The sequence below is a fragment of the Podarcis muralis genome, chromosome 6 (assembly GCF_964188315.1).
Source record: "Podarcis muralis chromosome 6, rPodMur119.hap1.1, whole genome shotgun sequence".
NCBI classification, from domain to species: Eukaryota; Metazoa; Chordata; class Lepidosauria; order Squamata; family Lacertidae; genus Podarcis; species Podarcis muralis.
The window spans coordinates 96,436,047-96,452,429 of NC_135660.1; the positions used below are offsets into that span (position 1 = coordinate 96,436,047).

A 16,383-nucleotide genomic window follows, 5' to 3' on the forward strand; every position below is an offset into this window, starting at 1 on the left:
AATTTTAATCCCGAAATACAAAAGCAGCTGTTTTAGTTTTCGGAACCCTGCTTTCTCTTCACACTAAAGAGCTTGGGATATTACTAGTGGAATAATTGTTCTTAGTTTAAATATTATTTCTACCATTAGTCAATAAAAACAATCACCCTTAGGTGAACAACTTAAAGTTTTAAGCAAACATCCTAAGCCTACTTGTGAGTAGTCAGAGAATAGATTCATATTGTCTAGATAGTACATATATTATATTGTATAAGTTGTATAAGTAAAATTGGTTTGCCCAAGCTTGCCCATCATGTAAGAACATGGGCTGATACTGGATTTGAACCATAGCTGTCAACTTTTCCCTTTTCTTGCAAGGAATCCTATTCGGAATAAGGGAATTTCCCTTTAAAAAAGGGAAACATTGACAGTTATGATTTGAACCCACTTTGCCAGTTCCAAAAACATGGTACTCGCTCATCTGGAACTAAGTGGCATTCTGTTGTTCTAAACCAGGCTTCCTCAACCCAGCCCTCCAGATGTTTTTGGCCTACAATTCCCATGATTCCTAGCTAGCAGGTCCAGTGGTCAGGGATGATGGGAACTGTAGTCTCAAAACATCTGGAGGGCCGAGGTTGAGGAAGCCTGTTCTAAAGCAAATAGGAGCAGGGATACTGGAAAAGGGAGGCTATATGAGGCTGTGGTCAACCTTTCCCTGATTTTACATGGTTTACATATCTTGATATGGCATAGGGGTGCCAACTTGCCCTCAGGATTGTGGGCGCCCACCGCAATGTGGATGTCACATGCACTACACGCAGGCTACATGTGACATCACATGTCTGCACTGCGGCAGCAGCTCCTCTTCCTCCTCCTCCGTGGGGAGGGGCTTGGACTCAGAGAGATTCTGCCTCCATGTCTGAGGCAACCCCCCACGCTTGGAAAAGGGTGCCTCGCTCACTGGCTGCGGAGGACGGAGCTGAACTGCTTCTCATTGACTTTGTGGGTGCTGGCTTTTCTCATTGACTTTGTGGGTGCCCAGCTTCTAGAATTATATTATGGTGGGTGCCCAGGTATCCACGGCCCCTGGAGTTGGCTCCTATGTCAAGTCAAGCATTCATTTGTCACTTTGCATGCCTTTGTGTAACCTTCAAACATCAGTAAATGAGTGCAAATGTTTGGGGGTTGATTCATCCTTGCAGAGGTGTTAACTTTATTGAGTGATGACTAGAAATCAGCCAATTCAAGTTCCAATAATATAATAAAGATAGGAGTATATTGCTTCTTTGTAGTGTTTTCTGTATTGAGTGCTTTGTAGTGAATGTTAAAAGTAAAAATTCTTTCTAATTACAGCATTTTACTTAGAACAAGGAAATATGGGTATAGAAGCTATTGTGCCTTGGAGTAAGCTGCATATAATTAATAATCTTTATTCAGTTGGTAGCTGTGCGAATCCTCTTCTGGGGAACCCAAGTCTCAAGGGAAGGTATCTAGGAAAAGTGCCAAAATCTGTTGGCACATCTGTTCCATTTGGAAACAGGGCAAACTTTTGCCCTTAACATCCTCTGAGGGAATAATTGTTTGGGAAACGTCCAGTTTGGAAGCATGGCAAACATTTTATCAGTTTGTCTCTGTTTAGATTCACGCCAAGTGTTCCTGCCCCACACAAACAGATGCACTCATATACCCCAAAGGGAGTTTTTAACAGTCTTTGCATGAACAAGGAGTAGCAGACCAGAGGGCAGAAATCCTTATGCATCCCCTAGTTTTTAAAGGTTAGAGGCTCAATCCAAACCAGAGTTAAGCATTTTTAGGACTCATCTATTTCCATGTAGAAGAGTTGAGCCTTTCCACTGAAATGAAGAAATAAACAGGAATTTGGTGTGCCTCACTGTGGCTGGATATTGCCCTATTTAGATTTGTTTTCCTAACCATCCTGAAAACTTTACACAGTGGCGCTGTGGGTTAAACCACAGAGCCTAGGACTTGCCGATCAGAAGGTTGGCGGTTTGAATCCCTGTGGTGGGGTGAGCTCCCGTTGCTCGGTCCCAGCTCCTGCCAACCTTGCAGTTCGAAAGCATGTCAAAGTGCAAGTAGATAAATAGGTACCGCTCCGGCGGGAAGGTAAACGGTGTTTCCGTGCGCTGCTCTGGTTTGCCAGAAGCGGTTTAGTCTTGCTGGCCACATGACCCGGAAGCTGTACGCCGGCTCCCTCGGCCAATAAAGCGAGATGAGTGCCGCAGCCCCAGAGTCAGCCACGACTGGACCTAATGGTCGGGGTCCCTTTACCTTTACCTTTAAAGCCAAAGCCATGAATACAAACTGAACAATATAACATAGGAGCCAACTCCTAGGGGCTGTCATGTCATCAATTGTGTAGTGCAGGGTTTACTTGCCGCCGCCGCCCCCCCAATATTTTATTCAACTTGACACCCATGCAATAAAACATTTAAATACATCCCTTCTTGATTAATCCAGAATAAGGACCAAACTAAAAGCAGTGGCTGCGTATGCACCATACATTTAAAATATGATTCTCTCCCCCCAAAGAATCAAGGGAACCTTAGTTTGTGAATTGTCGCTCTGTGGTGGACAGACTACAGTTCCCAGGAGTCTGTGAGGGATGCTTTAAATGTAAGGTGTGCACACAACTTTGAAAGCAGTTAACCTGTGCATGAAGAATCGGGACCTCAGCAGTTAAGGAGAGTTTTTCAATCCTCATTCTATTATCTCAGTGAAATGCCCACTCTTCCCCTTTAGCTCCTACTAGTTCCAGGAGGCAAGCCTCCATTGATCCCAATAGCAAATCAGGAGGGGGATTTCCACCCTGATCATAGCCAAGCAGGAACCTCTCCATTTGCTGTGGTCTTGATCCTGCTGCATACCTCACCCTTTGCAATGACTGTTTACATTGAGGGGGGGAGGACATGCGTTCAATTTGTCCCTGTATTGAAACATTCAAGAGCCTTCACACATGTCTGTGCCTGTTCAGAATGCACGAAAAGGGAAATCACTTTTTTAATAAGAATAAAAAAAAACTACCTCCATCTCAAAATACCTTTGCATGCAGGCAGCTTTTCACAACAGGGAAGATGTTCCAAGTTAAGCATTCCAGATGGGGAGAGATGTTGACGCAGGATTGGATTCAGTCAAGTGAGCTTCCATGTGCAGTTATGATGTAGCGTCATCACCTTGTTGGGGTTTTAGTCTTGTTTTAAATGTCTCCTTTATTTTTAATGCATGCCATTAATTTCTAAACACTGCATTAATTTCTAAACACTGCAACATACCTTAGAACCTGTCCAGCACCAGTCAGGGACACTTTCTCCTGGGGGCTCAGGGGTGGTTCTGCCTCTGCTTTAGAGACTGGGCTCCCTTTCTGTAGGGCAGGACACTTGTCAGCCTCCCCTGAGGGTCCCTGGTCTTCTGCAGCTGTTGTGCTGCACTTTTCCAGAGTTCCACCAGTATCTGGGGGCTCCAGATCATTGGAGGAGGAATCTAGCGTGGGCAGGACAGGAGGCAGAAGACCAAGATTGAAAGAAAGGCTCTCCTTTGCCTTCATGGTAAGATCAGGGCAGAGGTGAAATTGTATGCTTGTATGTGGCTGCCTGTGACCATGAAATTGCTCATATTTCCACAACCCTACAGGAGTGTAATAACACACAGTTTACTGAATAACCAGAAGATACTAATGGCCATGAGGTTTTTTAAGTGTAGCCTGCAAATTTATTCGAATCTTCCCTTTATTCCTATTAAATTATTGCAGTATTCATAGCCTGAAATGAATAATAAATTGTGAGTCAGGGTGACACCAGAAGGGTCTGTTTTTCACAGTGCATAATATCATGAAATAAAACATTTTCTAGGATAAGTTGATAGACAGTTGGTAATTTGTGCTTGTACATGGGGGGGGGGGGGAATCAAGAGCAAGTCTTGATTGTTTTGTGAAAATTCAGTCATCCCTTGGCAAGTTTCTACTGAAATGTACAATATCTACGGTGACACAAGATAGCTAAACAATGAAAAACTACTGAACAATATTTTGATTAGCATGTAGTGGATCTAGTAAAAAGAAAATGGAAATGGAAAATGTTCAGGTGTAGATCTCCATCTGGGGAAAGGGGAGTGATGAAAGGGTTTCACATTCATAGGAATGCTTCAAATCAATATTTCTCCTAAATGGTGAACTTTTAAATCAGCATTAACTAACCTGTGGCCCCCTAATTGCTGTAAGGACTGCCAGCTCCCACCAGCCCCCAGCCAACATGACCAGGGGTCAGTGGTTACAGGAATTGCAGTTCAGCAACATCTGGGAGGTCATAAGTTTTAAAAAGCAAATGTTTGTGGCCTTCTATTGTAATATTGTATCACATTTTTTATTATTATTATTATTATTATTATTATTATTATTATTATTATTATTATTATCATTACTACTACTACTACTACTACTACTACTACTACTACTTGATCCAGCTTGTATTGTCCATCTTCCTGTGGAACTGTAGTACATAGTGCTGCTGTTACATTTATGGGAGTTACAGAATGGCATTTTCCAGGAGGTTCCTGATCAAACTTAGGAGCATATATTTGCATATGTACATTACTTCATTTCTCATGATCCCTGGAAACTGAATAGGTGAACTGCCTCCACTGAAAAGGATTACACATGTGAACCAACCCTTAGTTTTCAAAAGAAGCCTGTGTTGTCATATAACTTGGGATGCCAGCTTTATAGGATACATGGATGGAATCCACATAGATAGAATCATAGAATCATAGAGTTGGAATAGACCCCAAGGGCCATCGAGTCCAACCCCCTGCCAAGCAGGAAACACCATCAGAGCACTCCTGACGTATGGTTGTCAAGCCTCTGCTTAAAGACCTCCAAAGAAGGAGACTCCACCACACTCCTTGGCAGCAAATTCCACTGTCGAACAGCTCTTACTGTCAGGAAGTTCTTCCTAATGTTTAGGTGGAATCTTCTTTCTTGTAGTTTGGATCCATTGCTCTGTGTCCGCTTCTCTGGAGCAGCAGAAAACAACCTTTCTCCCTCCTCTATGTGACATCCTTTTATATATTTGAACATGGCTATCATATCACCCCTTAACCTCCTCTTCTCCAGGCTAAACATGCCCAGCTCCCTTAGCCGTTCCTCATAAGGCATCGTTTCCAGGCCTTTGACCATTTTGGTTGCCCTCCTCTGGACACGTTCCAGTTTGTCAGTGTCCTTCTTGAACTGTGGTGCCCAGAACTGGACACAGTACTCCAGGTGAGGTCTGACCAGAGCAGAATACAGTGGCACTATTACTTATGATACTGGATAAAATAGGGTGTCCTCAATTGCTCACTTTGTGTAATCTGGCTAGGAGGTAAAAGACCCTGGTCATAGCTCCTGGGGTTTGAAAGTTTCCAACTATGGGAGGCGTTTCTTCTCTAAGGTGACATAGTTATTTCTGGCACTGCTGAAAATTTTTCACTAAGCTCCCCATCTGTAGTCAGTTCCCTTTTTTATGACAGGAGTCCCTCTTTTATCTGCTTTTTTTATTACTATTTTGAAAAAAGGGAAGAGTTAGTTAAAGGGGTCCCTTAACAGATTCAAATCTAGATCAACAGTAGAAGAGCAACAAATAGGAAGTCACTGGACAGGTGGCTAAAATCAAATCAGTAACTCAATTTGAAAGATCCCAAAATGCATTAGGAGTTATTCTGTGTTCCATATTAAAGCTTTGCTGTTACACAAAAAGAAGCAGTTGGACGTGTTAGCATCTCCTATCACACGGCTGGTTCCTCTAATTCGGTAGATGCCTGACCTCATCGACAGTTCTGTCAAACTGGAAAAGACAAAATAACCAACATTCTGGCTCTCTATCAGGACTGCAAATAATATGTGTTAAGGGGTCCTAAATGTATGTATTTCCATTAATAATACATGTTGATTTGGACTGGTGAAATCAAAGCAGTTCCAAAGGTGGGTTTTAAGTAGCACAAAATCACCCTCCAATTTCAGAAGATTGTTAAATCATTATTGAATCATTAAGCAAGTATATTATCCATGCTGGTGCCAAATAAGCATGGAATACTCAAAACAATACTTAATTGGACTAAATACACTGTTTAAAATATGCAAAGCCAGCTGAGTTAATTGGGTTAGAGTTTGGTCAACCCAGATAAGAGAGCTCATCACCATTTAAATGATGCTTCATTTGGGATATTTATACTGCTTCGCATACCTAGGAGGGAGGCTCAGGCTGTTGGGCACCACTTCCCAAAGGCTCACCAACAGGAAAGACAAATAGACGGGAGCATTGAGCTCTTTATCTGTGTCTGTACCTGCCAGGAGGTTAGAGCTCCAATCACCTGGGACACACGGACGCAAACCTCTGCATATCCCTCCAGCCCAGAACCAGCTCTGAGCTATTTTATTTATTTTATTGCTTTATTTATTAGATCTTTCAGTTGCTGTATCTTGCCCAGGGCAACCCAAAGCGACTTACAACCTAACAGATGGACAGTAAACCCCACATAGATACATTAAAGACATCCCCACCCACTTCTAAAAGGCCAAAGACCTGGTTATAAAGTTTTTGCCCTGTACCTAATGATGGCACCAGGTGAGCCTCCCTGGGGAGAGCATTCAAGCAGTGTTAGAAAGAAATATAAGCTAGGCGCCAAATGGTTCCTGAAACCAGGGTTAGACTCGCCAAAACAGAATGACTAGTTACCATTTGGGGGCCATTTTTCACTATGACTTTTTGGTCCCTGGATTGTGCAGATAAAATAAAACTGATGGAATTCGACAGGATGTGGTATTAGTGTGTATAAACAGTCAAGATCCAAGGATCCCCAGGCATGCACCTCCAGATGGTGGAGATGTCATCCTGGCGCCTGGGCATCTTCACTTGGTCATAAACTGGCTGTTGCATAGGAGCAGTCCTGGCACAAGGTATATCTAGCCCAACAGTGTGTTCCTAACTGTGGCAAGGCATATGCCTCCAGAAAGTTCCATAGACAGATATGAAGGCAATACCCCTCTGTCACTCAGCTACTGGTACTCAGCTGTATAGGTTCCATGGCTAATCACCATGGATATATCTATCTGCCATGGATTTGTCTTCTATTAAGACTGTGATGAACATCCTGTGGCTGTGAGTTCCATACATGAATTTTGTATTAGGTGAAGTACCGTATTTTTCATTCTATAAGATGCACTTTTCCCCTCCTAAAAGTAAGGGGAAATGTGTGTGCGTCTCCTGGAGGTGGGAGGCTCTGATCAGCGCTCCCTTTAAAGAGCGCTCCCTTCCGAGGAGGGAGAAGGAAAAGCCCCCAAGAGCCGCACACACGCTCCGCGCGCTTTTTAAAGGGAGCGCAGCTCTTGGGGGAGCCTTCCTCCCCCTGCCCGGGAGAGGCTGCACGCGGCTATCCCATAAGCCAGGACAGCGCAGCGATCCCGCTTGCTTTCCTGGCTTCTGGCTTAGCTGCGCTCAGCCTCTTCCGGGCAGGGGGAGCCTTCATCCCGCTGCCCGGGAGAGGCTGTGCACGGCTGTCCCATAAGCCAGGACAGCAAGAGGCTATCCCAGAAGCCAGATCCCTCTTGCTGTTCTGGCTTCTGGGATTCAGAATTTTTTTTCTTCTTGCTTTCCTCCTTCAAAAACTAGGTGCGTCTTATGGTCTGGCGCGTCTTATAGAGCGAAAAATACGGCACTTGGTTTTATCTGTCCTGAATCTAATGGATGACCCTGATTTCTGTTGTTATGATAGTGAGAAAAAATTGTCTCCATTCACTTTTTGCAAATGGCATCATTTAGTAAATTTGTGTTGTGTGTCCTTTTAATCATATTTTCCAAACTAAGAAGCCCCAAGTGCTTTAGGCTTTCCTTTAAGGGATGTTGCTCCCTCCAGCCTTTTGAACAGTTTCTTTGTACTTTTCTACACGTTGTCCAGCTCTGTGCTTTTCTTTTTGAGATGGGGTGGCTAGAACTGTACACAGTCCTGCTTTGCATCCTCTTTGGGACCACAAAACATGAGTTTAGTCAAGCATCTAGTAGTACATTTGGATGGGTTGTTTTTGGCTTGGAAGATCACAAGTTGGCCCATATTTGTCCATTTATCTAAAATAATTATCCTGTGTTTTTTTCTTATGCCGCAGACTAAAGGATCTTCAAGTGTATCAGCATCAGGAATGCAAAAGAAGGTCAAGAGGACTCTACCCAACCCACCTCCAGAAGATGTTGCAGTAGGGACACAATCTGCCTTCACCACTGTGGGATCAGTTTCACGCCGGAGGATCTGTAGAAGCAATACCATGGCCAGAGCTAAAATCCTCCAGGATATAGACAGAGAACTGGATCTGGTAGAAAGAGAGTCAGCCAAGCTTCGGAAAAAGCAAGCAGAGTTAGATGAGGAAGAGAAAGAAATAGATGCAAAACTTCGGTATCTAGAGATGGGCATCAATCGGCGGAAAGAGGCATTGCTAAAAGAACGAGAAAAGAGGGAGCGTGCCTATCTTCAAGGTGTAGCAGAGGAACGCGACTATATGTCTGACAGTGAGGTTAGCAGCACCAGGCCCACGAGAATAGAATCTCAGCATGGCTTGGAAAGACCAAGGACTGCGCCCCAAACAGAATTTGACCAGTTTATCCCCCCACAAACCCAACCAGAAACGCAGTTTGCAACTCCTACGAGTCCTTATACTCAGTACTCTTCACCTGCCCTTCCCACTCAAGCACCAACTCAGTACTCCCAGCCGTCTCATTACCAGCAGCAGCAACCTTTATATCAGCAGCAGGTTTCTCCTTACCAGACCCAGTCAGCATTCCAAACTGTGGCAACCATGTCTTTCACGCCACAGGCTCAGCCTCCACCAACCCCACAGCCTTCCTACCTTTCCTCACAGCTAATGGTGATCCCACAGAAAACAAGGCAGGCTTCGTTATATCTGGAGCCTAAGATAACAACGAACTATGACGTGATTCGCAACCAGCCTCTCATGATAGCCCCTGCATCTTCTGACAACACATATGTCGTGTCCCATTTGGGTAGTAAATACAGTACCTTGGACTTAAGGATGGGGCTCGATGAGAGGAGCAGCATGGCCAGTAGTCCCATCTCGAGCATATCTGGTGACTCCTTCTATGCAGATATTGACCACCATGCGCCACGTAATTATGTGCTGATTGATGATATTGGAGACCTCACTAAAGGGACATCAGCTCTGAGCTCTGCTTATGGTCTACATGAGAAGGATCTGACCAAAACTGATCGGCTGCTTCGAACTACTGAGGCGCGAAGAGTGCAAGAAGTCTCGGATTTCCTCGCACCGCTGCAGACTTCTTCTCGGTTGCACAGCTACATGAAAACTGAAGACGATCCCATGGAAGACCCTTATGAACTGAAGCTGCTGAAGCATCAGATCAAGCAGGAGTTCCGAAGGGGGGCTGAAAGCTTGGATCACCTGGCAGGCCTTTCACAGTATTACCATGCAGATACTAGCTACAGACATTTCCCCAAATCTGAGAAATATAGCATAAGCAGGCTTACCTTAGAGAAGCAAGCTGCCAAACAGCTTCCAGCCGCCCTTCTTTACCAGAAGCAGTCAAAGCATAAGAAGGCCTTGATTGATCCCAAATTATCTAAATTTTCACCCATTCAGGAAAGCAGGGACCTTGAGCTTGATTATTCAACCTACTTGACTTCAAGCACATCATCTCTTGGCGGCATTACTTCCAGAGCAAGGCTCCTCCAAGATGATATAACGTTTGGCCTTCGAAAAAATATCACAGACCAGCAGAAGTATATGGGGCCAAATCTCTCACATTCTCTTGGCACAAGCCTTGGGGCTGCACTGAGTACAACAATGAGATCCACACTACATGATGACTCTGACAAATCTTACAGCAGTGGCAGTAGATCCAGACCTTCTTCCCGACCGTCATCCGTCTATGGGCTTGATTTATCGCTAAAAAGAGATTCTTCAAGCTCATCTTTAAGACTGAAGGCCCAAGAGGCTGAACCCCTAGACGTTTCCTTCAGTCACGCAGCCCCCTCTGGAAGAACTAAACCCACGAGTCTACCCATAAGTCAGAGCAGGGGCCGAATCCCAATAGTAGCGCAGAATTCAGAAGAAGAGAGTCCCTTAAGCCCTGTGGGTCAGCCAATGGGAATGGCAAGAGCAGCAGCCGGGCCATTGCCACCTATATCCGCAGACACTAGGGACCAGTTTGGATCAAGCCATTCATTGCCCGAAGTCCAGCAGCATATGAGGGAAGAATCACGCGCTCGAGGCTATGACCGGGATATAGCCTTCATCATGGACGACTTCCAGCACGCCATGTCAGACAGTGAAGGTAAACTAGACTTCAGACTGCTTTATCGCTCCCACAACACAAATCCTCATTTCTATGCATGTGTCTGATTTCATAATCTTTCGGGGACTAATTCTTCTTCTTTTCTTTTTTGCATTCTTTTTCTGTGTGTGTGTGTATATATATATGTACGTATGTGTGTGCATATAGATAGATATTCTTTTCATTTGGTCGGCTGATTTAACTCTGTGCTCAGATTCTGGATGGGTACATAGATAGACTTGCATGTTCCAGTTGTATTTATCTTTTCTTTTAGTTTGCGTGTGCACTTTTTTGCACTCCACTTTTGTTATATGTATTTTGGCTGGGATTTTCAGAAGCAATAACTCAGGATTGGTTTGTCTTCTTCCATTGTGTTTAGTGGAATAAGCCTCCGCTAAAATCAAGAGAGGCTGAAAATACCACCCAAAATAAATATAGTCTTCATAAAACTGTGACCCATCCTTTTGTTAATGTGAAAAGATCTTCTGTGCAATAAGCTTGCTGCAAATCTTCAGCAATCCAAAAATTTCCAAGAGCCATAGAGCACAGTTTACAAACAAAATCCTTTATGAAAGTAATTCCCTTATATATTTCAAATCATTGTTTTAATCCCCGATGGAATCATGGGTAGAAGCAATATTGTTATGATGGGGTATTGTATTTTTAGAGACTTCGTTACTGCGCCTTTATAATTGCATCTTCGTAAAGTGTATGCTGTAATGTATGGATTTTTGTAAATTAAAAGTATGATGATATGATATTGTTCAGATGTCAGGGTCAATTAGCTTCCCCAGTAAACTTTTCTCATTAAACTTTCACAGATAACTTCAATGCTATCCATATGTATAAATGACCCTATATAAACTATAACCTGTACCTCAGACATATAAGCATGTTTTTTAAGTGATTCTATTCATGTGTGGTTATTACATATGGTGTTCCAAGTATTGGGATGAGTCTGAGAGGAGGAAGCAGGTAGGATGGAACACGAGAATCTAAGTCGGGAAACCACTTTTTAAAAGAAAATAATAAAAGTCCCAAGTAAATGTTCAAGTACGTGGTGGGTTGGGAAGTCTATAGGCAACTGCACAAGCCTATCTCACACAGATGCACACAAAGGTGTTTTTTCTATAAAAAAAAGAAAACGAAAAAGAAATACTAAATGTTACTTTTTAAAAAGCAAAGAAAAATGTTATGCTGATGTTAAATATTAAACTGTAAGTTGTGTATCAGCATTGTTGGAATTGAGTAAAGTTTATAACATGTTTTAATACTGTTTCAGAAGCCATTTCAAAAAGACATTTTGAAAGTTAATGAATTTTACACGTTTTCTTTGTATGTGCTCTGTTGAGTTTTTGTGCATATTGTCCAATAAAAATACACTGCATGCCCTGTTGTGTTTGCTAATAGCCGTGATTACTGTGGAAGAAATACTTGCTGAAGTTACTCCCTTCACACTTTCTTATCTACTTCAGTACCATTACTTCCTTCCTTCAGTTCACTCTGAAAATAGAATCATAATAGATGTGAATATTTGATATAAAGCTTTTCCCCTCCGAATTACCTGGAATTTGCCCCATCTCACCGAAGTATAAAACAGGAGGTTGGATCTAGAGAAAGTTAGTTGCATTTAAATCCCATTGAGATCAACAGTACTTAAGTTAGCCATGGCGTATGCTTTTGCACCAATTTCAAGGGTACCTAAATTTGGTTTACACTACAGTCCAATATTCACTGACCTGGGAGTAAGTCCCATTGTATTCAGTACTGTAGATACTTACTTTTGAGTAGAGCTTTTCGGAGAGTGTTTTAATTTGCTCTGGATCCGATACATGTTCTTCAGATTTACATTTTGTTTTGGTTTCTACTTTTTGTGGTTACTTAAAGCTTATGCGTTCTTACCTTAAAAGTTGTCTAAAACTTCCATTAAGGGAGTGGAGGGAGGGTATGTATCATGCCCTGCTGGAACAATGCCTATTCATCTTAAGATCCAAAGTTTGTCTATGGTCTCAGTTTGCTCCATTGAACATTCCACTTTTCTTTTCATTCCTGAGTTCTTCAAGCCTTTAAATCATTTTTTCTTCATAAAGGGAGTAATAACTGCTAGCAGTCCAGAGAAAACAAAGGAATGAGATAACAGACTGACTGAAGTAAAAGAGGAATTGAATCTATTTTTGTAACCCCACCCCTCAAAAAAAAAATTACTCTAGCCACTCTCACCAAAATATCCTAGGTTTTCATATTCTGTAACTCATAAATACATGCTCTCTCTATATAAGGTCATAAAGAAGCATAACACCTACATGGCACACACACAACACTTTTTTTCTGAAATGAAACATGGCCCTTTGACCATTGTTCTCGTTTCACAGTTGTCAAATATGCTAGCATGTAGAGCCCACTGGAATTTTAAGTCATCTTTGCTCCAGCAATCCTTTTCATGAAACAACAAACATTTGCATCCACATCATTGACACCATTGCTTGTTTTGTATGAGAACTGCAACTCTGCTTTATTTCTATGGCTGGGGTTTATGGGTTAACTCCATAGCAGGAAGTGGAAACTGTATCCATGCTATATCAGGAGCAGCACCAGAACTCCAGGAATCATGAAATGGTAATATCAAACTCATTATGTGAAAGCGTTATTCGCAAAAAGTAGCCCATAAATTCTTTCAGTTCAAGTAATGCTATACGGATCATACTGATCAAGCAAAAAAAAAAGTTTCTTTATATGCATGAATATACTTTAAATTACCGTGTTGCTATGTCTGGAGACAGATGTATATGACAGGAACCATAGATTCTGAAAGTTGTTAAGAAAGGAGATACAATTCCCTAAACGAACATTTTAAGAATGTGTCATTGCATTTAACCAGTGTGATCTTCTAGTTAAAAATGTCTTTAAGCAGATTAGAATTTATGGGTTCATGCACATTCACAGAAAACAAAGGCATTTGGAAAATACCTAGAATGCAACATACAAAACTGCTGGTTGAGAAGCCTCTGCATTCTTACTGTTGCACCTCCTAAACTTTCAGAGGCCAACTTTTGTAGAGTCAGTTCACATATGAGGAGAGAGTACCAGTGACTAAGGGTGTTGCATTTGATTTTATCTTTACAAAAATACAGAAGCAATGAGTATCAGGCAAGCACCCAAGACAGAGATTGTGCTAGTCCTTAAAGCAGCATCAGTTCCACAAAAAAGCAAAGATAAGGCATTGTTTGGTGCCTCCAAGGCTGCTACTTGCCAGCTGCTGCCACAATTCCTCATTTACTGCCTGCATTCTAACTTTGAAATCATTTCACCAAAGTCCTCTACCCAATCAGATGAGGTATGCTCCATAGCTACTAAGCAGCAGCCACCAAAAACCATGGGATAAATTGTGCCATCTCTTAGAAGATCTTTGTTCTGCTTTTTTCATATCCTGTAACACCACTATTTCAAAAGTAGTAATGTTAGGGTTGTATTGTTAGTAACGTTAGTACTGTAGTCTAGCGCAGGGGTCTGCAACCTTTAAGACAAAAAGAGCCACTTGGACCCGTTTCCGAAGGGGAAAAAAACTGGGAGCCACAAAACCGGGAAAGTGACGTCGGGACGGTGCGTGACTAACGCACGCACTGCCCCCATGCGACGTCACAGCCAGTACAGCGCCCGCCACAGTGGGGAGTGTCGGGGCGCACAGTGCGCCTCCTTCCCCTCGCTAGTATCCGCCCCGGAGCCGCGGCAAAGGTGTAAAAGAGCCACATGCGGCTCCGGAGCCACGGGTTGCAGACCCCTGGTCTAGTGAGTTTGAAAAGTTCAGTCCTAGTATTTAGGGCATTATATCCTGGAGTTCATACAAAGGATAATCCCTTATTCAAAAGTTTGAAGTTCATCCTGGTTTAGGGGATATGACGACAAATTGAATGCTAAGTCTTCTACAGCTGCCATCTATGATAAATTCTCCATTTTTGTTCTTACTAAGTATGAAACGATGCAGTTCAAGAGATTTCATCTGCCAATTTGAGGTGCTTATAGCAATTAGTGTAATTGTCACACAGGAGATATCACTCTCTATTTTCACACGAGAGTTTCGCACCAGGGAAGAGCTTGTGTGCCACAGTCAATCTGTACTCCTAACTTGCTTTGAATGTTCAAATGCAGCAACCAATGGAGGGTGGAGTGGCCATTGCAGGAGACAGGGGAAGCTGATGATTGATTAGATCTTCTGGGCATCTCCCAAGAATTAAGCTCTTAAAGGCAGCGGATCCTCATCTGAGTGAAAATTTGGCAAGCCCATGATGAAAGGATCTTGTAATTTGCATGCAGAAGGTCCCAGGGACTGAACATCTGGCATCTCCAGGTCAGGCAAGGAAAGATACCCTGTTTGAGACCTATAGGGACTGTGGGTCTGATTAAGGAGAAGGTAGTTTCATGTGCTCCTGTGTTATTGATTTAAATTTATACAATGGTGCCGTAGGCTGAAGATGTTAAAAAAAAATTAAAACATTAAAAATACACATTTATTTTATTTTGACCATTTATATACTGCTTAATTACAAGTGTATCTAATTGGTATACAATTATTAACAAGTGCAATATAGGCCAAATCAGTTCAAAACTAAATATAAAATCTGAAGTGACTTAAAGTGTCTGCTGAGATAAGAACCTACCTGCTACTAACCTGCTTTAAAGAGTCTTGCATCTCTTCTGGCAAATCTCCAGACTCAGATTTTTGTGGACGTGAAGATGGAGAGCAATTCAGAACTGGGAAAAATCTACCAAGAATGATTCTGTGCGCACCTTTATTTCTCATACAGCCAAACACTTGATTGACAGAATTAATTTGATTCGGTGTTGGTCACTTGTTCTGTATTTTACATGTTTTATTGTATATTACCACGATATTTTTTAATGAGTTGGTGGTTTATAAACACTTAAATAAATAAATAAATAAAATATATAAGGCGAGACAGTGATGGAACTGAGAGTCCATAAGGAGTGGTGCAAAGGGTTTCATGAAACGACCTGCTAAGAGGAAACACCTCAGAAACATATTCCAATGGAGTATTTCAGGAACCAAACAAGCCCAGATAAATTGGTTTGGCATTCTGACATATCTGCAAAGGGTCCGCAGTCAACAAGGCTGGGTCTTCTCTGTCACTTTCTACTAACCTGAGTTTGTCTGCTTCCACTCTTGCCTGCTGCTTTTGCTTTAAAATGCATGGCCAATTATTACGGTAACTGCTGTATGCATGTTGACTGCGCACACTAGACTATTGCTATTCTCACATCTCTGGCTCAGAACCTATGACGTGTCCTTGGTTTTCAAAGCCTACCACCTGCGCCGGGAAGAAACGGATTGGTTCGACAAGCCCCGGGAGTCTCGTTTGGAGAACGGACATGGTTTTGACCGAAGACTACCAGACAAGCTAGCTCACTCGAGGCCACCAAGTCAGCATCAAGACCAAGTAAGGAGGCTATGTTTTTAAGCATTGGTGTTTTTAAGAAGATTCATGAGTCATACCATCTCTCATAGCTTACAATAGACAGGCCACTCAATTTGTCAAAATGAGGTTTCAGAAAATTCCACCCTTACTCTCGAATACCAGTGCTCATTGTAAAGACAAAGGCAAATATTGTTATGTGCACCCCCAATTCTTTGAAAATTGAGAACTCTGGGGTGCAGTACTTACTTGGGTACATTTTCCTTTGTAATGAACAAAGGACATACATGGGGAGATACAGTTTAACTGCATGGTATGTCCCTAAGCGGGACGCGGGTGGCGCTGTGGGTAAAACCTCAGCGCCTAGGACTTGCCGATCGTCAGGTCGGCGGTTCGAATCCCTGCGGCGGGGTGCGCTCCCGCTGCTCGGTCCCAGCACCTGCCAACCTAGCAGTTTGAAAGCACCCCCGGGTGCAAGTAGATAAATAGGGACCGCTTACTAGCAGGAAGGTAAACGGCGTTTCCGTGTGCTGCGCTGGCTCGCCAGATGCAGCTTGTCACGCTGGCCACGTGACCCGGAAGTGTCTGTGGACAGCGCTGGCTCCCGGCCTATAGAGTGAGATGGGCGC

General features: G+C 42.8%; 1 protein-coding gene across 5 annotated transcripts in view; it reads left to right on the forward strand.

The window, feature by feature from the left end:
- The window catches only part of PCLO (piccolo presynaptic cytomatrix protein), a 217,583-nt gene that overhangs the window by 117,085 nt on the left and 84,115 nt on the right, over window positions 1-16,383 (forward strand). For 4 of the 5 annotated variants that reach the window (XM_028728766.2, XM_028728763.2, XM_028728764.2 and 1 more), the window contains exons 7-8: window positions 8,129-10,325; window positions 15,642-15,778. In XM_028728766.2, coding sequence (XP_028584599.2) covers window positions 8,129-10,325; window positions 15,642-15,778 — 2,334 coding nt within the window. Of the gene's footprint in view, window positions 1-8,128; window positions 10,326-15,612; window positions 15,779-16,383 lie in introns of all 5 variants that reach the window. The other variant, XR_013393324.1, reaches the window with a different exon arrangement.